The sequence below is a fragment of the Pagrus major genome, chromosome 13 (genome assembly GCF_040436345.1).
Source record: "Pagrus major chromosome 13, Pma_NU_1.0".
NCBI classification, from domain to species: Eukaryota; Metazoa; Chordata; class Actinopteri; order Spariformes; family Sparidae; genus Pagrus; species Pagrus major.
This window is the reverse complement of record NC_133227.1, coordinates 29,982,990-30,001,636: the sequence shown is the minus strand read 5'-3', so window position 1 is coordinate 30,001,636 and position 18,647 is coordinate 29,982,990. Positions and strand designations below refer to the sequence as shown.

General features: G+C 40.3%; 4 protein-coding genes across 4 annotated transcripts; all 4 read right to left on the bottom strand.

Moving 5' to 3' along the window:
* Nucleotides 1–488: 488 nt before the first annotated feature.
* Nucleotides 489–1,442, bottom strand: LOC141006719 (odorant receptor 131-2-like). Its single transcript, XM_073478939.1, has one exon. It carries the CDS (start codon nucleotides 1,440–1,442, stop codon nucleotides 489–491), a length of 954 nt encoding a protein of 317 aa, XP_073335040.1.
* A 4,022-nt stretch (nucleotides 1,443–5,464) lies between these two features.
* LOC141006717 (odorant receptor 131-2-like) lies at nucleotides 5,465–6,418 on the bottom strand. Its single transcript, XM_073478938.1, has one exon. It carries the CDS (start codon nucleotides 6,416–6,418, stop codon nucleotides 5,465–5,467), a length of 954 nt encoding a protein of 317 aa, XP_073335039.1.
* A 5,264-nt stretch (nucleotides 6,419–11,682) lies between these two features.
* Nucleotides 11,683–12,636, bottom strand: LOC141006716 (odorant receptor 131-2-like). The gene has a single exon (XM_073478937.1). It carries the CDS (start codon nucleotides 12,634–12,636, stop codon nucleotides 11,683–11,685), a length of 954 nt encoding a protein of 317 aa, XP_073335038.1.
* Nucleotides 12,637–16,800: 4,164 nt separating this feature from the next.
* LOC141006715 (odorant receptor 131-2-like) lies at nucleotides 16,801–17,754 on the bottom strand. Its single transcript, XM_073478936.1, has one exon. It carries the CDS (start codon nucleotides 17,752–17,754, stop codon nucleotides 16,801–16,803), a length of 954 nt encoding a protein of 317 aa, XP_073335037.1.
* Nucleotides 17,755–18,647: the final 893 nt, after the last annotated feature.

Here is an 18,647-nt window from a genome sequence, read left to right as displayed (position 1 = left end):
GCTGAGGCATGCTGGCCAATGTTGTGTCACACTTCTGTTTCTTTGATCTCATTGTAGATTTTTGAAAATTGTTGCATCCATATGTGTATCAGGTGTGTTTTTCTTTTAACAGACATACTTAACAGTACATGAAATTAAAGTGTTTGCAGCATTTTAGCCAACTGTGCTAATATGTTTTACCATAGCTGCTCCTGTGTAACATAAACATCTTAATGCAAAGTTGTTGTGGATTCAGTTAATACCTTTATTTGCACAATTAACATTATTGTGGTTAAAGTCTCCTTTTTGTGCTCCTTCTTTTGCTGGGTTACTGCTGGGATTTTAAAAAAAACTTTGCTAAGGAGTGCTGCTGTGCTTTTTCAATCCACTGAAACTACTGCACTGATTCAACTTAATGTTTGATTAGGTATGAGTAAACAACTATGGGTGAAGTGGCTATTTTCTGTGGAGATTGGTAAGAAATCAACTCGATTAATTGCTTGCTGATTTTAGTATTTGTCAGGACGACTGAGACAAAGTGAGCATTTCCTCTGAAAGCAGAGATTGTACAAGAGGACAGGTCTGATGGTCTGGTCTCTAACACCATAGATGAGAGAACTCAGACATCTTGGAAAGATGATAAGACCCACATAAAACACACTCGGGAGGTGCATAAGTATTGTCCTGTCTAGGACCTTTGAGATAGCTATGATAATTGGGCTGTATACAGTTGAGCAGAGACTGAGGCCCAGCTGCACCAGATGCAGCAGCAGTGTGTTACGAGCCTTTGAAGCTTTATCTGTGGAGGCTGACCTGGCTACTAAAATCACACCCATATAGGAGCAACTAACTGTCACACCGGTTGATAGAAACAGACAATAAGTAAAGCATTTGTCATAAAGTTCAGACATTTGATTAAGCAACATGCTTTCTTTGCCACAGAAGCGTTTCATCTGCAGGCTCTGCAGTTCTTCAAATCTGAAATTTAATAGCAAAATAACTTTAGTGAAAATATTTAATGCACTGGAGGTCCAAACCACAATAATAGCAACCTCTGTGTTTCTGATGGTGACGATGGTAGCATGTTTCAGTGGGTAACACACAGCTACACATCTCTCCAGAGACATCACCAACAGTGTGAGAGGAGAGATCACAGTGTTGAGATTGGCGAGCATGATGAGAACACCACACACAGGATATGTCAGTGTTACTTTAAAAGCAGCCAGTATGTACATTAACTGGCCTTGTACCAGCAGTACAGTGTCTGCAAAAAGGAGGTTATACAGAAGAATGTAACGGGAGGTCTCACGAAACACAGATTTACTCCTCAAGGTGAATAACATGGTGCCATTAATGAAAAGAAACACATAACATGGCATCGTGAACACAGTGGACATCATCACTCTCTCCAGTAACCCCCATCCAACAGTGATGTTGATCTGAGATTGAGTTGCACTTGACATCTTAAAGAAACACTGTAGACATATATAATTGTTAAACTCTTGATGTAATCGAACAGCAAAAACAAAAATAAACCTTGTCTAGTCTGTATTCAGAAAACAGTGAAGATATTTTATCTTTAGAGCAGAGAATGCCACTGATGCAAAACCTTAATTCATCCACTTACTTTCTAGCAGCAAAGAGGCCTGGCTTATGTATATGTGAGCAGATCTGGACTGCAGGGTTTGCCTGCCCTCACATATTGATCATGAGGTCTGTCCTCACTTCTTATAATATAATAACATGTCAGCATTGTAAACTTATTATTCATAGGTGACGCACTCTTTCTACCACCACCCCCTCAATACCCTGATCCACGTCAGCATATCCATGATGCAGGAGCACCCTCCCAACATGAAGTAATTATGAGAAATATACTCTCAGATATACTTCTTCTCTTGTTCTCAGTTTTGAGTGTTTGGGGTAGGCCTGTCACGATAATCAATAAATCAATTAATCATAAGATAAATTAAAATGAGCTCGATAATTTTGCCGACCTCGATAATTTCCATTTGCATGCTTGTTTGTTTTCCTCGTGTCTCTCACTAGAACCCTCTTGTCACTGGCCCCATTCACACTGCCGTTTGCATGTGGGGATACCGCGCCAATTCTCCGCAACCGCCTTTGTGTGAAAGTTTCAGATGTGGTGAGGGGTGAAATTTCGCTGCGCCTCCGGAGGTATCAGAGGGGAACCGAGCCGGCGGCGCGGAGCGAGGGCGTGTCGATCTGATGGTGTTGGTGTCTGATAACTTTACAGATGCGTCACTCAACAAAATAAAAATAAATGTCCCACAAAGCAATGTTACAGGACCAAACAACAGGAACGTAGTAACTGGTCGTGTCTTTGGCAACTTATGTGAGGAAAAAAATACCACAGTTATTCGTGGAGAAGCGTCTGTCAGCCTGTCGGTCCGACCGACTCTTCGTCACATTTCTGCCCGAAAAACAGCGTCTGTCCCTGGCAAAAAACTTTAACTCACCATGTGTTTGTCGCGCGACGGTCAGTTACTGTTGTCATGGTGACGGTGAGCCCTCCCGACCAAGACTTAGTGAACTTAGTGAACCCCGAGAGTGAAATAGTCAGACAGCATCCAGTTTACTGATGGCGATTATGTAATTATGTAAATTATAGAAAAACGTAACTTTGTCACTTTCCAGGATGTTTGGTGGGTCAGGATCTCAATCACAACACATTATAACAGCATCCATATGATTATAAACAGTCAGCGGGTACATGTTTAGGTTAACAGGGGGACACCGGGGAAACATCTTGAAAAAAACCACATACGTCATCATCATGACGTGTACCGGCCAGGAGGCACTGTTGGCTTCTGGGCCGTGTAGTTCTTTTGACTTGCGTAACAGTATAGGCTTATGGAAAGAAAACTACAAAGTGGCGGCATGCCTGTCCTATGTTTTTTTGTTGTTGTTGTCCTATTGCTTGGTTCCTGCTCCTGTTAACTTTTTTATCCTGTACCGTCCCAATCGCGTGATTAATAGTAAGGTTGACTCCCATCCCGCAGGATTCCCGCGAGAATCCCGCGACCTGTGGGATTCCCAAACAAATGTCAGCCTCTACTCTGAATGAATAATATATATAAATATATATGTATATATATATATATATATATATATATATATATATATATATATTTATATATATATACACACATATTTTATCATCACTGCTTTAGGCCGACAGTGATTCTTGCATTCTCCTAAACTAAAAATGCGTAGCCTACACACAGAATTGTATCTGTTCTATCAAGTTGTGATTAATTAAATGATCCTGAGTTAACACATTGTGTTTAATGTTTAAGCCCGAGGGTTGATTGCTGTATGTGGCCAAGGATAAAAAAGAAGGATTAACTCACACTGAAATGGACTAAAATAAATTTAAACTGTCCTTTTTTTACTTTTACTGCCTGCCACTATGTGTTTTATTTATTATCAAAAGAGGCTACTTTTTATTTTGTACATTTTCACAAACACAGGGAGGACTTAAGTAGGTCTGCATATATAGTTCTGTATTGCTACTCTATTTCTATTTATTGTAGGTTAGTTCTTCTATTTCACAAATGCACCAAAACATGGCATCATTGAAATGGAAATGCAAAGTTCAAGTACCTTATACTGTAAGCATAAGTAGCCCCCTGCAGAGTTGCCACATCATGTGGAATTATAAATGAACGCTCATTGAGGCTGATTAATAATCTTGATAGGCTAATTTAGACTTTCTAGGCTGTGTTACCTTCATTATAAGACACAAATATGTTTTGTGGCTCCAGACATATTTTTTTGGCGATGGACGGGGGCAAAAATGGCTCTTTTGATCGTAAAGGTTGCTGACCCCTGCTCCAGACTATAAATGCAAATTTTAAGCAATTTTTTGAGTTGATAGTTGGCTGCCTTAACAATCGATTATCTGTTGATCATTAATGGTATTGTGTAACAGTTTGAAGCACTGACTTGATCTATGTTTAATGCAAAATCAGAGAAGGCTACATTAGGAGTGGCCATGGCCGCTGTTGCCCCACACTTTGGCCTTGATGCCCTGTGAAAAAAAAATCATCGTACAGCCACAGTAGCCTTTGTGCCCCTGGTCCTGTCCGATCCTGCGCCAATTCTCCGCATCTGCCTCTGTGTGAAAGTTTCAGATGCAGCAAGGGGTGAAATTTTGCTGCGCCTCTGATGCGCCTCCAGAGGTAGTATCAGAGGCGCAGTATTGGCAAACCGAACCAGTGTGAATGGATAAGCCTTCGGCGCGGAGCGGGGGTGTGTCAATCTGATGGTGTTCACTGTCGGATAACTGTACAGATCCTTCACTCAACAAAATATAGATAAATGTCCCACAAAGCAACATTACATGACCATACAACAGTAACGTAGTAACTGGTCGTGTCTTTGGCAACTTATATGAGGAAAAAAATACCGCAGTTATTCGTGGAAAAGTGTCTGTCCGACCGACTCCTCGTCACATTTCTGCCCGAAAAACAGCGTCTGTCCCCGGCAAAAACTCAACAACTGTTTGTCGTGGTGAAAAAAATCACCGCGATGGTCAGCCCTCCCGACCGAGACTTCAATGAACTTTCCCCCACAAACAGCCTCCCTCCCCGCAAGTGAAAGAGTCAGACAGCGTCTAGTTTACTGATGGCGATTATGTAATTATGAGAAAAACGTAACTTTGTCATTTTCCAGGATGTTTGGTGGGTCAGGATCCCAATCACAACACATTATAACAGCATCCATATGATTATAAACAGTTAGCAGGTACATGTTTAGATTAACAGGAGGACACAGGGGGAAACACTTTGAAAAAAACACACACGTCATCATCTTGACATGTACCGTCACGCCTCTTTTGGAGCAGTGGCGCCGGCTTTCTGTGTGAATTACATTCTGGTTCGTCTTTTACACCGGAGCTGCTCGGCTCTGTGTGAACAACCAACGGCGGAGAATTGGCGAACCACTGCTGCGGCGATAATGTGGCGTCTCTGTGTGAAAAGGGTTTACTGTCTCTCACTCTCTCTCTCACACACACTCTGTTTCTAAATCTTTTGTAAGATTTAATTTGAAAAAAAAAGTTTTTCAATGTACTATTAACTTGATATTTATATAAGATTTAATACATAATATGTATTGCTTATTGCTTTCAAGTAGTAATTCCTTTGTAAGATGTACTTTAAAAAAACTGTTCTCTAATATAACATTAACTTGCTATTGGTATTGAAAAATGATTTAATACATAATCCATGTCTTATTATAAATTAGGATGTTATGGATTCAATCTGAAAGGTAAAACCATCAAATTTTACTCAATGGCCTTTGTGCCCTGTCATGTGGCCTTGGTGCCCCTAAAAAAAAAAAAAAAAGAAGTGAAGGCCAAATGGCCTTGCCCCTAAAATGACGAAATTCCAACCTTGGTGTAGTGGCTATTTTCTGTTGAGATTGATAAGAAATCAACTCGATTAATTGCTTGCTGATTTTAGTATTTGTCAGGATGACTGAGACAAAGTGAGCATTTCCTCTGAAAGCAGAGATTGTACAAGAGGACAGGTCTGATGGTCTGGTCTCTAACACCATAGATGAGAGAACTCAGACATCTTGGAAAGATGATAAGACACACATAAAACACAATCTGGAGGGGCAGAAGTATTGTCCTGTCTAGGACCTTTGAGAGAGCTATGAGCATTGGGCTGTATACAGTTGAGCAGAGACTGAGGCCCAGCTGCACCAGATGCAGCAGCAGTGTGTTACGAGCCTTTGAAGCTTTATCTGTGCAGGCTGACCTGGCTACTAAAATCACACCCATATAGGAGCAACTAACTGTCACACCGGTTGATAGAAACAGACAATAAGTAAAGCATTTGTCATAAAGTTCAGACATTTGATTAAGCAACATTATGTCTCCGCCACAGAAGCGTTTCATCTGCAGGCTCTGCAGTTCTTCAAATCTGAAATTTAATAGCAAAAGAACTTTAGTGAAAATATTTAATGCACTGAAGGTCCAAACCACAATAATAGCAACCTCTGTGTTTCTGATGGTGACGATGGTAGCATGTTTCAGTGGGTAACACACAGCTACACATCTCTCCAGAGACATCACCAACAGTGTGAGAGGAGAGATCACAGTTGTGAGATTGGCGAGCATGATGAGAACACCACACACAGGATATGTCAGTGTTGCTCTAGAAGCAGCCAGTATGTACATTAACTGGCCGTGTACCAGCAGTACAGTGTCTGCAAAAAGGAGGTTATACAGAAGAATGTAACGGGAGGTCTCACGAAACACAGATTTACTCCTCAAGGTGAATAACATGGTGCCATTAATGAAAAGAAACACACAACATGGCACCGTGAACACAGTGGATATCATCACTCTCTCCAGTAACCCCCGTCCAACAGTGATGTTGATCTGAGATTGAGTTGCACTTGACATCTTAAAGAAACACTGTAGATATATATAATTGTTAAACTCTTGATGTAATCGAACAGCAAAAACAAAAATAAACCTTGTCTAGTCTGTATTCAGAAAACAGTGAAGATATTTTATCTTTAGAGCAGAGAATGCCACTGATGCAAAACCTTAATTCATCCACTTACTTTCTAGCAGCAAAGAGGCCTGGCTTATGTATATGTGAGCAGATCTGGACTGCAGGGTTTGCCTGCCCTCACATATTGATCATGAGGTCTGTCCTCACTTCTTATAATACAACAACATGTCAGCATTGTAAACTTATTATTCATAGGTGACGCACTCTTTCTACCACCACCCCCTCAATATCCTGATCCACGTCAGCATATCCATGATGCAGTAGCACCCTCCCAACATGAAGTAATTATGAGAAATATACTCTCAGATATACTTGTTCTCTTGTTCTCAGTTTTGAGTGTTTGGGGTTATTTTGCTGTTCAAATTGGCATTTGCCCATTCCCAGAAGTCTGCAATCTTGGTGTCACTCTGGACCCTCTCGTTCAAGTCGCACATCAAATTCATCAACAGATTTAATAACAATAATAATAATAATGATAATAATGATACATTTTATTTCGAGGCGTCTTTCATGGCACTCAAGGTCACCTCACAAAACAATAAAACAACAATAACAACAACAACAAAAAAATAAAAAATAAAAATAATAATAAAAATACTAAATCACTAAAAACAAATCTGCAATCTTCAATAATGAGAGATGCAGGAGGGGAGTTAGAGGGAGTAGGCCTGTTTAAAAAGGTGGGTTTTCAGATGGGATTTGAAGGTGGAGAATAGGGATGTAATGGTATGAAAATTTCACACCACGGTAATAGTGACCAAAATTATCACGGTTATCGGTATACCGCGGTATTTTTAAAATGTCTTCAAAATGTTGAAAAAACACGGATACACTGATAAATTGAAATAATTTATTTATATTAGATTTATATTTAAATAGATTTATTATATATTAAAAGGGCTAGGGTATAAGCAGCCTGTTTTTGAAACGCGTCCTGTAATGTCTGCGTTACAGAGGTAGAATGAAATGTACTGGCAGTAGCACTCGATTGGCCAGCAGACCCACTCTGTGAAAAAAATGAATAGAAAATGTCATTATTAATTATTACTGTCATTGTTACTTAATACTAAGGGTGCAACCAACAGATCACAAAACTCACAATCTAGATCATATCACTTTTGTGAGAAACAGGTTGGATAATCTTTTAGATCAAAACAAAAAGGATTATTGTTAAATTAATTATGAATGCTCTATTTTGGCTCTTATCTCTATCTAGACACTTGTTATATTCACCATTTTATATTATTCTTTATATATAGTCTATTCTACAAATAATCCACAAGTATTATATATTTCTGATATTACTTATATATATTGGCTGTCTCTGTCTGCTTGCTCGTCTGTTGTCAATGGACTCGGTCAATCTGATTGGTCTAATGGCTGCTGAGCCACAGGTAGATGCTGCTCCGGTGAACGGAGCTGAGATGAAAGTCAGTCATCTCAGTCAGTTTGCATTCACTAACTCAGTCCACCCAGTACGTGTTTGTCTGAAATCCTCCTCACTGCAGCTCTGCATCAATATTTGGGGAATTATTAGGTCGACTTTAAAAAGTGAAATCTACAATTAATAAGCGGTTCAGATAACGTGCAAAAACACGGATCAACTTCGTTCAGTTATACCACTATCTGGTCAGTTTACATTAGTGACAACAGCAAATTAGACAGACAAAACTCGACATACACACATCATGCACCTGAGCTTAAGGTTAATTTATTTTGCATTCGCTAAGAGAGCTAACAGTTGAGGGTGATGGTTGCGCAAATGAGTAAGTAAATTGGATGTGTTGCCGCCCCTCGCAACAACTTTCTTCTTGCAGCTCCTGCAGATAGGGCTGCCATCCTCGACCAGCTGTCCCTGAGCATTCTTATAATAACCAAAATACGCCCAGACTTCAGATTTGGTTCTCTTTGAAGGCGGAAAAATGCCTTGAGGGCCGCTACTATCACGTCCTCCCTCCGCCATGTCTTCTTCACTACATAACAAGCGCATGTTGCACGCTGTGCCTGCGTAGGGAGACTTGGATAAAGTATCTCGCGAGTTTTCCACACCGTGGTTATCGACCGCGGCGGTTACCATGGTAATTAAAACTTAAAGGGTAACCGTCACCGTCGGGAATTTTACCGTGGTTTACCGTGACACCGGTAACCGTTACATCCCTAGTGGAGAATGAGTCAATGTTCCTGATGCTTGGGGGGAGGAAGTTCCAGAGACGGGGGGCAGAGCGGCTGAAGGCTCTGGCCCCCATGGTGGACAGATGGGCAGGAGGCATAATGAGGCTGATAGATGAGGCGGATCTGAGTGTCTGGGAAGGGGTGTTGATGTGGAGGAGGTCAGAGAGGTATGGGGGAGAGAGGTTATGGATGGCCTTGAAGGTGTGGAGCAGAATTTTGAAGTCCATGCAGAATTTGACTGGAAGCCAGTGAAGCTGTTGCAGAACAGGTGTGATGTGATTGATGGATGGGATCCTGGTGATGATGCGGGCGGCAGAGTTCTGAACCAATTGGAGTTTATGGATGAACTTGTGGGGGAGACCAAAGAGAAGGGAGTTGCAATAGTCCAGGCGGGATGTGATGAGAGTGTGGACCAGGATGGCAGTGGAGTTGGGAGTAAGGGATGGATGGAGGTGGTTGATGTTGCGTAGATGGTAATAGGCTGACCCGGTAATGTTATTGATGTGGGTTTGGAATGAGAGAGTACTGTCAAGGACAACACCCAGACTCTTAACCTGTAGGGAGGGGCAAACAGAGGAGTTATCGATGGGGACGGTGAAACTTGGAGTGTTAGTGAGAGTGGATTTGGAACCAATGAGGAGAATCTCGGTTTTATCACCGTTGAGTTTCAGGAAAATTGAAGAGAACCAGGTTTTGATTTCTTGTAAACAGTCACAGAGGGAGGAGGGCGGGAAGGTGGAGGTGGGTTTGGAAGAAAGGTAGCGCTGTGTGTCGTCCCCATAACAGTGGAAGTGGATGCTGAATTTACGGAAGATCTGTCCAAAGGGGAGAAGATAGATGATGAACAGGATGGGGCCAAGTACAGAGCCTTGGGAAACACCAGAGGAGAGGGGAGATGGTTGGGATGTGAAGGTTTTCAACTGGATGAACTGAGATTTGCTCTCTACGTCCTCAAAAATGTCTCTAGACTCCAGACTATGAATGCAAATTTTAAGCAATTTTTTGAATTGGTAGTCGGCTGCCTTAACAATCGATTATCTGTTGATCATTAATGGTATTATGTAACAGTTTGAAGCACTGACTTGATTTATGTTTAATGCAAAATCAGAGAAGGCTACATTAGGAGTAAGAAGAACAGATAAAGTAAATGCCAAATTACTTCGAGATAAACTAAAAAACAGGAAATAATGACTTCATTTTAGTTGTGGAGCTCCAATCTGTGACTTTACAATATCCTTTTGTATTTTTTAAATTAGAAATTGCTGGTATTTGATTAAATACATTTTCTCATGCCATTATTTTGTACTTTATTTTGATTTTTTTTTTGATAAGCAAGTATGGTTTAGATAACCGTGATCAAACGTTGGCTTCTTTACAATCCGTCTGCTTGTCTGGCTGCTTGTTCTTCTTGACACGTTGGACTACATTGTAGCAATGTCGCAGCACTGTCATGTCTCAGCAAATACTTTGTCAGCTACCAGAAATGATGGCCAAAGTCAGCAAAGTAAGACCCAAGGATGAAATTAAACAGAATTATCCTTTGTGCATCCTTTCATGGGATTCCAGAAAATCCATTGAATGTAATGGGTTCGTCTCAATCGCTGTGTTTTGTGCATCTTTTGTTGAAAAACAAATCTTTTCTGATTGTTGAAAAACAGGCAAGACTACAGATACCTTAACATGAGAATACTTTTAAAAGGAACATCAAATAATATCTATGGTTTCTTTGGTTTCTCATATAATCACAAACGTTGTGAATGCACTGTGAGTTGTGTGAGGTGATTGAGACAACTTGCTGGTACAGGAAAAGACTTGAGTTTATCTTCTTTTGTGTCCACAGTCTTTTAAATAGCTCACATAGTTTCATTAGTGTAGTTCATTATTTTACACGTGCAGAAGTTACAAACATGCTTTGGAGTAAGAGTTAATTTGGTTTTTATTTAAATGTTTTCAGTCACTTAGAAATACATTCACATGAGCCACTTTATTTGGTACACCTGTCAATTATTGCTCAATTCTGACTGACATTATCAGAGAGATATCAAGTCAACCATACTTTATATTAATTATGAGGTTGTAGTTTACAGTGATAACGAAGTGGATGGCATCATACTTCTAACATTTCCAACCTCAAATTCCAGGTTTCTTACAAAGACTGTCTCACTTGCAAGTATTTCAGAAACAATCCTCAAATAAATGCCTCCGTGTGGTGGAAATGTTTTCATTCGGAATGATAGAGAATGACAGGGATTTATTGATTTTGGTATTGTCTTCTTCAGTCACATAAACTATTGAGTCTTGCATTTGTAACAAATGAAATGACATTTACACGATGCATTACCTCCCATTGATAGTTTTCTAAGTTTCTCATCCCCTTGTATATGAAGAAATCAAGTTTCTGTTTCAGTGTGTCCTCTTTAGACATGTAGAAGGTTTTTTTGTTTTTTTCATGGCATTTGTAAGAACCACCTCACAATCATGAAAGGCTTGCTGAGGCATGCTGGCCAATGTTGTGTCACACTTCTGTTTCTTTGATCTCATGGTAGATTTTTGAAAATTGTTGCATCCATATGTGTATCAGGCGTGTTTTTCTTTTAACAGACATACTTAACAGTACATGAAATTAAAGTGTTTGCAGCATTTTAGCCAACTGTGCTAATATGTTTTACCATAGCTGCTCCTGTGTAACATAAACATCTTAATGCAAAGTTGTTGTGGTTTCAGTTAATACCTTTATTTGCACAATTAACATAATTATGGTTAAAGTCTCCTTTTTGTGCTCCTTCTTTTGCTGGGTTACTGCTGGGATTTAAAAAAAACTTTGCTAAGGAGTGCTGCTGTGCTTTTTCAATCTTCTGAAACTACTGCACTGATTCAACTTAATGTTTAATTAGGTATGAGTAAACAACTATGGGTGTAGTGGCTATTTTCTGTGGAGATTTGTTAAGAAATCGACTCAGTTAATTGCTTGCTGATTTTAGTATTTGTCAGGACGACTGAGACAAAGTGAGCATTTCCTCTGAAAGCAGAGATTGTACAAGAGGACAGGTCTGATGGTCTGGTCTCTAACACCATAGATGAGAGAACTCAGACATCTTGAAAAGATGACAAGACACACATAAAAAACACTCGGGAGGTGCATAAGTATTGTCCTGTCTAGGACCTTTGAGAGAGCTATGAGAATTGGGCTGTATACAGTTGAGCAGAGACTGAGGCCCAGCTGCACCAGATGCAGCAGCAGTGTGTTACGAGCCTTTGAAGCTTTATCTGTGCAGGCTGACCTGGCTACTAAAATCACACCCATATAGGAGCAACTAACTGTCACACCGGTTGATAGAAACAGACAATAAGTAAAGCATTTGTCATAAATTTCAGACATTTGATCAAGCAACATGCTTTCTTTGCCACAGAAGCGTTTCATCTGCAGGCTCTGCAGTTCTTCAAATCTGAAATTTAATAGCAAAATAACTTTAGTGAAAATATTTAATGCACTGGAGGTCCAAACCACAATAATAGCAACCTCTGTGTTTCTGATGGTGACGATGGTAGCATGTTTCAGTGGGTAACACACAGCTACACATCTCTCCAGAGACATCACCAACAGTGTGAGAGGAGAGATCACAGTGTTGAGATTGGCGAGCATGATGAGAACACCACACACAGGATATGTCAGTGTTACTTTAAAAGCAGCCAGTATGTACATTAACTGGCCGTGTACCAGCAGTACAGTGTCTGCAAAAAGGAGGTTATACAGAAGAATGTAACGGGAGGTCTCACGAAACACAGATTTACTCCTCAAGGTGAATAACATGGTGCCATTAATGAAAAGAAACACACAACATGGCACCGTGAACACAGTGGACATCATCACTCTCTCCAGTAACCCCCATCCAACAGTCATGTTGATCTGAGATTGAGTTGCACTTGACATCTTAAAGAAACACTGTAGATATATATAATTGTTAAACTCTTGATGTAATCGAACAGCAAAAACAAAAATAAACCTTGTCTAGTCTGTATTCAGAAAACAGTGAAGATATTTTATCTTTAGAGCAGAGAATGCCACTGATGCAAAACCTTAATTCATCCACTTACTTTCTAGCAGCAAAGAGGCCTGGCTTATATATATGTGAGCAGATCTGGACTGCATGGTTTGCCTGCCCTCACATATTGATCATGAGGTCTGTCCTCACTTCTTATAATACAACAACATGTCAGCATTGTAAACTAATTATTCATAGGTGACGCACTCTTTCTACCACCACCCCCTCAATATCCTGATCCACGTCAGCATATCCATGATGCAGTAGCACCCTCCCAACATGAAATAATTATGAGAAATATACTCTCAGATATACTTGTTCTCTTGTTCTCAGTTTTGAGTGTTTGGGGTTATTTTGCTGTTCAAATTGGCATCTGCCCATTCCCAGAAGTCTGCAATCTTGGTGTCACTCTGGACTAGAGGGTGACACGGGAGTGGATTTTCACTCCTGTCCCATCCCACAGAAAAAAATCTTGTCCTGTCCCAATCCCGGGCCAGAGTAAAAAAAACATTCCTGTCCCATCCCACTCCTGGTTAAATGACTCCCACTCCCATTCAGAATGACTCCCACTCCTGTACCGCTCCCATTTTTTTTCTTCTTCTAGTGTTTAGGCAATACATTGAATTTGATTTTATCTTCTCCCCATTCTTTTTAGATTACTTTCTGCAGTGTTATTTCAAAAGAGGAACAGTTCATCTGTGGTAATATAGGGAGGCATTTATTGCCTTAATCCAAACAAAAAACCTTCACTAAAGGGCACAAAACATAAATAATACATGGCCTGTGGTCCCTATAGTTTTTCCATGGAGGACCACCTGCTAAGTCCCTGTTTCTAGCTCTTTTGGAGGTCAGTTACAGTAAAAAAACAACAAACAAACAAGAAAACAATACATGGGTCACACCATGCCTTAGTTGAATAAACCCAAACAGAATTTGCCTTGCAAGTGTGCCTCTTATGCATTCCAGATACATGGGAGACCACTCGCCCGAGTTGCAAAGTGGGAAATCTCGCAGCTGTCTCGCAACATTTCACCGAGGCACGCCCCCTTTTGGTCGGAATATCAACTTTCCGACTCGGGGCTCCTGAGAGTACACAGAGTCGGACAGTTGATATTCCGACGGAAAGCAGCAGAAAGCGGCGGCCAGAAGCACTGTTGGCTTCTGGGCCGTGTAGTTCTTTTGACTTGCGTAACAGTATAGGCTTATGGAAAGAAAACTACAAAGTGGCGGCGCGCCTGTCCTATGTTTTTTGTTGTTGATGTCCTATTGGTTGGTCCGTCTGCTCCTGTTAACTTTTTTATCCTGTACCATCCCAATCACGTGATTAATAGTAAGGTTGACTCCCATCCCGCGGGATTCCAGCGGGAATCCCGTGACCTGTGGGATTCCCGAACAAATGTCAGCCTCTACTCTGGACCCTCTCGCTCAAGTCGCACATAAAATTCATCACCAGATTTGCTTTCTATGTCCTCAAAAACGACTCCAGACTCCAGACCAGGGGTCTGCAACCTGCGGCTCTGGAGCCACATGTGGCTCTTTTGCCCCACTGCAGTGGCTCCCTGTGGCTTTGACATTTTACATGAAAATGAATAATATATGTATGTATGTATGTATGTATGTATGTATATATATATATATATATATATATATATATATATATATATATATATATATATATATATATATATATATATATGTGTGTATATATATGTGTGTGTATATATATATGTGTGTGTATGTGTATATATATATACATATTTTATCATCATCACTGCTTTAGGCCGACAGTGATTCCTGCATTCTCCTAAAGTAAAAATGCGTAGCCTACACACAGAATTGTATCTGTTCTATCAAGTTGTGATTAATTGAATGATCCTGAGTTAACACATTGTGTTTAATGTTTAAGCCCGAGGGTTGATTGCTGTATGTGGCCGAGGATAAAAAAGAAGGATTAACTCACACTGAAATGGACTAAAATAAATTTAAACTGTCCTTTTTTTACTTTTACTGCCTGCCACTATGTGTTTTATTTATTATCAAAAGAGGCTACTTTTTATTTTGTACATTTTCACAAACACAGGGAGGACTTAAGTAGGTCTGCATATATAGTTCTGTATTGCTACTCTATTTCTATTTATTGTAGGTTAGTTCTTCTATTTCATAAATGCACCAAAACATGGCATCATTGAAATGGAAATGCAAAGTTCAAGTACCTTATACTGTAAGCATAAGTAGCCCCCTGCAGAGTTGCCACATCATGTGGAATTATAAATGAACGCTCATTGAGGCTGATTAATAATCTTGATAGGCTAATTTAGACTTTCTAGGCTGTGTTACCTTCATTATAAGACACAAATATGTTTTGTGGCTCCAGACATATTTTTTTGGCGATGGACGGGGGCTAAAATGGCTCTTTTGATCGTAAAGGTTGCTGACCCCTGCTCCAGACTATGAATGCAAATTTTAAGCAATTTTTTGAGTTGATAGTTGGCTGCCTTAACAATCGATTATCTGTTGATCATTAATGGTATTGTGTAACAGTTTGAAGCACTGACTTGATCTATGTTTAATGCAAAATCAGAGAAGGCTACATAAGGAGTGGCCATGGCCGCTGTTGCCCCACACTTTGGCCTTGATGCCCTGTGAAAAAAAAATCATCGTACAGCCACAGTAGCCTTTGTGCCCCTGGTCCTGTCCGATCCTGCGCCAATTCTCCGCATCTGCCTCTGTGTGAAAGTTTCAGATGCAGCAAGGGGTGAAATTTTGCTGCGCCTCTGATGCGCCTCCAGAGGTAGTATCAGAGGCGCAGTATTGGCAAACCGAACCAGTGTGAATGGATAAGCCTTCGGCGCGGAGCGGGGGTGTGTCAATCTGATGGTGTTCACTGTCGGATAACTGTACAGATCCTTCACTCAACAAAATATAGATAAATGTCCCACAAAGCAACATTACATGACCATACAACAGTAACGTAGTAACTGGTCGTGTCTTTGGCAACTTATATGAGGAAAAAAATACCACAGTTATTCGTGGAAAAGTGTCTGTCCGACCGACTCCTCGTCACATTTCTGCCCGAAAAACAGCGTCTGTCCCCGGCAAAAACTCAACAACTGTTTGTCGTGGTGAAAAAAATCACCGCGATGGTCAGCCCTCCCGACCGAGACTTCAATGAACTTTCGCCCACAAACAGCCTCCCTCCCCGCAAGTGAAAGAGTCAGACAGCGTCTAGTTTACTGATGGCGATTATGTAATTATGAGAAAAACGTAACTTTGTCATTTTCCAGGATGTTTGGTGGGTCAGGATCCCAATCACAACACATTATAACAGCAGCCATATGATTATAAACAGTTAGCAGGTACATGTTTAGATTAACAGGAGGACACAGGGGGAAACACTTTGAAAAAAACACACACGTCATCATCTTGACATGCACCGTCACGCCTCTTTTGGAGCAGTGGCGCCGGCTTTCTGTGTGAATTACACTCTGGTTTGTCTTTTACACCGGAGCTGCTCGGCTCTGTGTGAACAACCAACGGCGGAGAATTGGCGAACCACTGCTGCGGCGATAATGCGGCGTCTCTGTGTGAAAAGGGTTTACTGTCTCTCACTCTCTCTCTCACACACTCACTCACATTCTCTCTCTCTCTTTCTCTCTCTCTCTCACTCTCTCTCTCACACACACTCTGTTTCTAAATCTTTTGTAAGATGTAATTTGAAAAAAAAAAGTTTTTCAATGTACTGTTAACTTGATATTTATATAAGATTTAATACATAATATGTATTGCTTATTGCTTTCAAGTAGTAATTCCTTTGTAAGATGTACTTTAAAAAAACTGTTCTCTAATATAACATTAACTTGCTATTGGTATTGAAAAATGATTTAATACATAATCCATGTCTTATTATAAATTAGGATGTTATGGATTCAATCTGAATCAGAAGTGAAGGCCAAATGGCCTTGCCCCTAAAATGACGAAATTCCAACCTTGGTGTAGTGGCTATTTTCTGTTGAGATTGGTAAGAAATCAACTTGATTAATTGCTTGCTGATTTTAGTATTTGTCAGGATGACTGAGACAAAGTGAGCATTTCCTCTGAAAGCAGAGATTGTACAAGAGGACAGGTCTGATGGTCTGGTCTCTAACACCATAGATGAGAGAACTCAGACATCTTGGAAAGATGATAAGACACACATAAAAAACATTCTGGAGGGGCAGAAGTATTTTCCTGTCTAGGACCTTTGAGAGAGCTATGAGCATTGGGCTGTATACAGTTGAGGAGAGACTGAGGCCCAGCTGCACCAGATGCAGCAGCAGTGTGTTACGAGCCTTTGAAGCTTTATCTGTGCAGGCTGACCTGGCAACTAAAATCACACCCATATAGGAGCAACTAACTGTCACACCGGTTGATAGAAACAGACAATAAGTAAAGCATTTGTCATAAAGTTCAGACATTTGATTAAGCAACATTATGTCTCCGCCACAGAAGCGTTTCATCTGCAGGCTCTGCAGTTCTTCAAATCTGAAATTTAATAGCAAAAGAACTCTAGTGAAAATATTTAATGCACTGAAGGTCCAAACCACAATAATAGCAACCTCTGTGTTTCTGATGGTGACGATGGTAGCATGTTTCAGTGGGTAACACACAGCTACACATCTCTCCAGAGACATCACCAACAGTGTGAGAGGAGAGATCACAGTTGTGAGATTGGCGAGCATGATGAGAACACCACACACAGGATATGTCAGTGTTGCTCTAGAAGCAGCCAGTATGTACATTAACTGGCCGTGTACCAGCAGTACAGTGTCTGCAAAAAGGAGGTTATACAGAAGAATGTAACGGGAGGTCTCACGAAACACAGATTTACTCCTCAAGGTGAATAACATGGTGCCATTAATGAATAGAAACACACAACATGGCACCGTGAACACAGTGGACATCATCACTCTCTCCAGTAACCCCCATCCAACAGTCATGTTGATCTGAGATTGAGTTGCACTTGACATCTTAAAGAAACACTGTAGATATATATAATTGTTAAACTCTTGATGTAATCGAACAGCAAAAACAAAAATAAACCTTGTCTAGTCTGTATTCAGAAAACAGTGAAGATATTTTATCTTTAGAGCAGAGAATGCCACTGATGCAAAACCTTAATTCATCCACTTACTTTCTAGCAGCAAAGAGGCCTGGCTTATGTATATGTGAGCAGATCTGGACTGCAGGGTTTGCCTGCCCTCACATATTGATCATGAGGTCTGTCCTCACTTCTTATAATACAACAACATGTCAGCATTGTAAACTTATTATTCATAGGTGACGCACTCTTTCTACCACCACCCCCTCAATACCCTGATCCACGTGAGCATATCCATGATGCAGTAGCACCCTCCCAACATGAAATAATTATGAGAAATATACTCTCAGATATACTTGTTCTCTTGTTCTCAGTTTTGAGTGTTTGGGGTTATTTTGCTGTTCAAATTGGCATCTGCCCATTCCCAGAAGTCTGCAATCTTGGTGTCACTCTGGACCCTCTCGTTCAAGTCACACATCAAATTCATCAACAGATTTAATAACAATAATAATAATAATAATGATACATTTTATTTCGAGGCGCCTTTCATGGCACTCAAGGTCACCTCACAAAACAATAAAACAACAATAACAACAACAACAACAACAACAACAACAACAAAAATAAAAATAAATAAAAATAATAATAAAAATACTAAATCACTAAAAACAAATCTGCAATCTTCAATAATGAGAGATGCAGGAGGGGAGTTAGAGGGAGTAGGCCTGTTTAAAAAGGTGGGTTTTCAGATGGGATTTGAAGGTGGAGAATAGGGATGTAATGGTATGAAAATTTCACACCACGGTAATAGTGACCAAAATT

What these genes read in the sequence shown, in the direction of transcription:
- LOC141006719 (XM_073478939.1), bottom strand. Translation starts at nt 1,442, where the DNA reads ATGTCAAGTGCAACTCAATCTCAGATCAACATCACTGTTGGATGGGGG.
- LOC141006717 (XM_073478938.1), bottom strand. Translation starts at nt 6,418, where the DNA reads ATGTCAAGTGCAACTCAATCTCAGATCAACATCACTGTTGGACGGGGG.
- LOC141006716 (XM_073478937.1), bottom strand. Translation starts at nt 12,636, where the DNA reads ATGTCAAGTGCAACTCAATCTCAGATCAACATGACTGTTGGATGGGGG.
- LOC141006715 (XM_073478936.1), bottom strand. Translation starts at nt 17,754, where the DNA reads ATGTCAAGTGCAACTCAATCTCAGATCAACATGACTGTTGGATGGGGG.